General features: G+C 41.7%; 1 protein-coding gene across 1 annotated transcript in view; it reads right to left on the bottom strand.

The window, feature by feature from the left end:
* The window catches only part of LOC109541921 (phospholipid-transporting ATPase ABCA3), a gene marked incomplete at its 5' end in the record, with an annotated part of 14,874 nt that overhangs the window by 2,784 nt on the left and 9,266 nt on the right, over nt 1-2,824 (bottom strand). The window contains 3 exon segments of the mRNA XM_048669313.1: nt 1,462-1,713; nt 1,773-1,898; nt 2,398-2,674. Of these exon segments, the coding sequence (XP_048525270.1) occupies nt 1,462-1,713; nt 1,773-1,898; nt 2,398-2,674 (655 nt within the window).

Raw genomic sequence — 2,824 nt, forward strand, 5'->3', positions numbered from 1 at the left:
GATTAGTTGCAAGTAACTCTTGTTGTTGAAAAATTACATCAGTAAATACTTAAATATGTGAATAAACTAATACGAGGAAATAAAGTATCGTTTTTCTTTCGTCACATATATGTATGTATATTCCCTGAACATACCATGGACATTCAGTGTATCAACTCTGACAGATTCCTGGGACATACATGAAATGTTCATAATGTAACTCATGTGTGTCCCACGAATATGCATGGACATCAAATGAATGTTCCAGGTATATTCTGAGAATATCATTTTGCTATGTGGGTTTCTCTCTGCCCCCTGAGCTCAAAACTCTTATTAAAAATCGTAACCGGCTAAAACAAAGGGCTAAACAATTCACCGACGCAGAGCTTAACAAACAGGCAAACAAACTAAGCAAGGAAATTAAAATTCAGATCTCAAACCTAAGAAACGAAAGGTGGACAGAACTTTTGGAAAACCTCTCAACTGGCGCCCCGCGCGCCTGGAGAATCTCCAAGGCTATGCGAGAAAAAACAAAAACGCACTTTCCCCCTATACATGGTGAGCGAAGGGTGGTCTATTTGGACGAAGAAAAAGCTGAAGCTGAAGAACATTTCCGAAAACGACGAGATTTCGAGGAGGAGGTGGACAACGTCCTCAGCGAAATCGACGAAATTGAGAAACAAATCCCCCCTGACGCCCCTGCAATTCCCCCCGTAACACTCCCCGAGCTTAACGCCCTAATCGCCACCCTTAAAACCCGCACAAATCCCGACCAAATAACCAACAAAATCCTCAAACGACTCCCGGAAAACATCCTCAATCACATCCTCACCCTCATCAATGCGTCCTTTTCGCTACGACGAATTATCAGAGCGAATTTTCATATACTGTATTATCCTACTATTGTTACACAATTTATTAACATACTATTTCTTAGGTTCATTTAGGTTCTTTTGATAACGATAGCAGAAAATAGCTATCGCAACGTCAAGGTAATTTTTCAAATTAATTTCTTTTCTAATTGGAATTTTCACTTACAGCTTGAGCCTAAGTGTGTCGCAGGATACCCTCTAGGTGATAGTTTTTGATTACTTTTTGATAAATAATTCGTTTTTATTGCGAATTAGGAGCACTATTTATCAGTCTGTAATAGAAGGCGTGAGGAAATTCTGTCTTTTTTAAAGACAACAATTTTTGAGCCGAAATACCCAACAAAAAGTTGAAAGAAGAAAAGCACCTAAACTCACAAACTCTTCCTAATTTAAAACCAAACGCCACAAACCACTACCTTTCTCGTCTCGTTCTCTTACTTTTTTTCTTTTCTTTCGTTCGTTTCATACTACTATTCTTCGCTCTTAGTCCCACAAACGCCCGAAACCCACACCCCCAACCCACCAAGGCTCTTGCAGGCTTGCAGCAAAGACAAAAAGCCTTGAATGGCAACGTTTGTTAAAAACATCAAGTCACGGCGTTTTTGGGTACCTTCGCAGATGCTTCTCAAGCTGCTGTTCTGCAAACACTCCTCATTGTCCCAGGTTGGGTGCACCTTCCGACACTCCTCATAGAAAGTGTTGCAGATATGATTGCTGGAGTATGTAGTGTAGCTGTCGCTGATCGCCGTCGCCAATGAATAGTGCGGAACCAGTAGCAACACCCAATGAAGAGCGTTTCCTACGTACTCCAAGTCCAATCCAGGAGTACTCAGCACTTGCACTATGAGGAAAGCGGCGCAACCTGAACACAGATTTTTTACTATAGAAAATGGGGAATTTGATGAGGAGGCGAGTAGATACCGGTGAATATGCTGAAGAGAGTCATTCTGGTGTAGCCGGTTGAGGGGACCTCGAATAAGAAGCCGGCAATGTAGTGCATCGGCAACATGGACCATCCGAAGCAGACGAAAATGAGCACCAACCGTTCTGAAAACAAGTAGAGCCAAATGGCAATTTTGCCCAATTCTTCAATCTGCGAAAAGTATCGGGGGTTTTGTGCAGGTTTTGAGAGTTTTCTGAGTTTCCTGCATACATCCCTTCTAACATGACGCTGCTTTTTTAGAAGTTTCTCAAGAACCATTCGAGCCACAGAATTTCCACAAAAAGCGAAATTTTAATATCAGACACTTTCGTGCAAGAATGCATATTCCATGTTTTCCGTCCCATTTTTGCTCATTTCTCGGAGCCAAAATGAGCAAGAACGCTCATTTGTACATCGTTCTAGACAGAAATACATGGCCTTTTTAGAAAGTGAACCATGGATGGAAAAATGCTGGCAGGTTTCTCAAAAAATGCTTGAATTCAAGAAGTTTTAGATTTGCGGCATCGTTGGATAGAGAATTGAATGGGGGGATCCGCCCTTAATAGAAGGACAGTCAAGTGGTGCAAATATCAATTAATTGCAATCAAAGTCTGCTTCACTCACCTATATCTGCAGCAGTAGTAAATCCATCCTCTTGAAAGCAGATCAAGACGATCAAGAGGACAGCGATTGTGACTAGGTAGGTTAAAAAGTCCCAAAACAGTGTGGTCAGCCAGAAAACGGCTACTTTAACTCCTGATACGAACTGAAGATGCTTGGACTTGCTGACACGTTCTCGAATGATGAAAAGCACATAAAACGAAGACACAAACGCCATGCTGAAGCACATGTTGAAGGAGAGCTGGAATCCCATGCTGTTGCCTATTGCCAGTTGATTGAGCTAGAAAAGACAAAGAGAAGCTTTTGCTTGGAGAAACTTCCTAAGCTTAAAACTAATGGGTTTTTAGGCCGTCGTTCGGTAGAATTTATTCCTGACGTTTCGCAAGCACGAGTGGCTTGCATCTTCAGAAGTGGTTTGCTTGAACGCTTA

Source organism: Dendroctonus ponderosae, unplaced genomic scaffold, assembly GCF_020466585.1.
Source record: "Dendroctonus ponderosae isolate FM_Combo_2020 unplaced genomic scaffold, Dpon_F_20191213v2 Dpon_F_20191213_8, whole genome shotgun sequence".
NCBI classification, from domain to species: domain Eukaryota; kingdom Metazoa; phylum Arthropoda; class Insecta; order Coleoptera; family Curculionidae; genus Dendroctonus; species Dendroctonus ponderosae.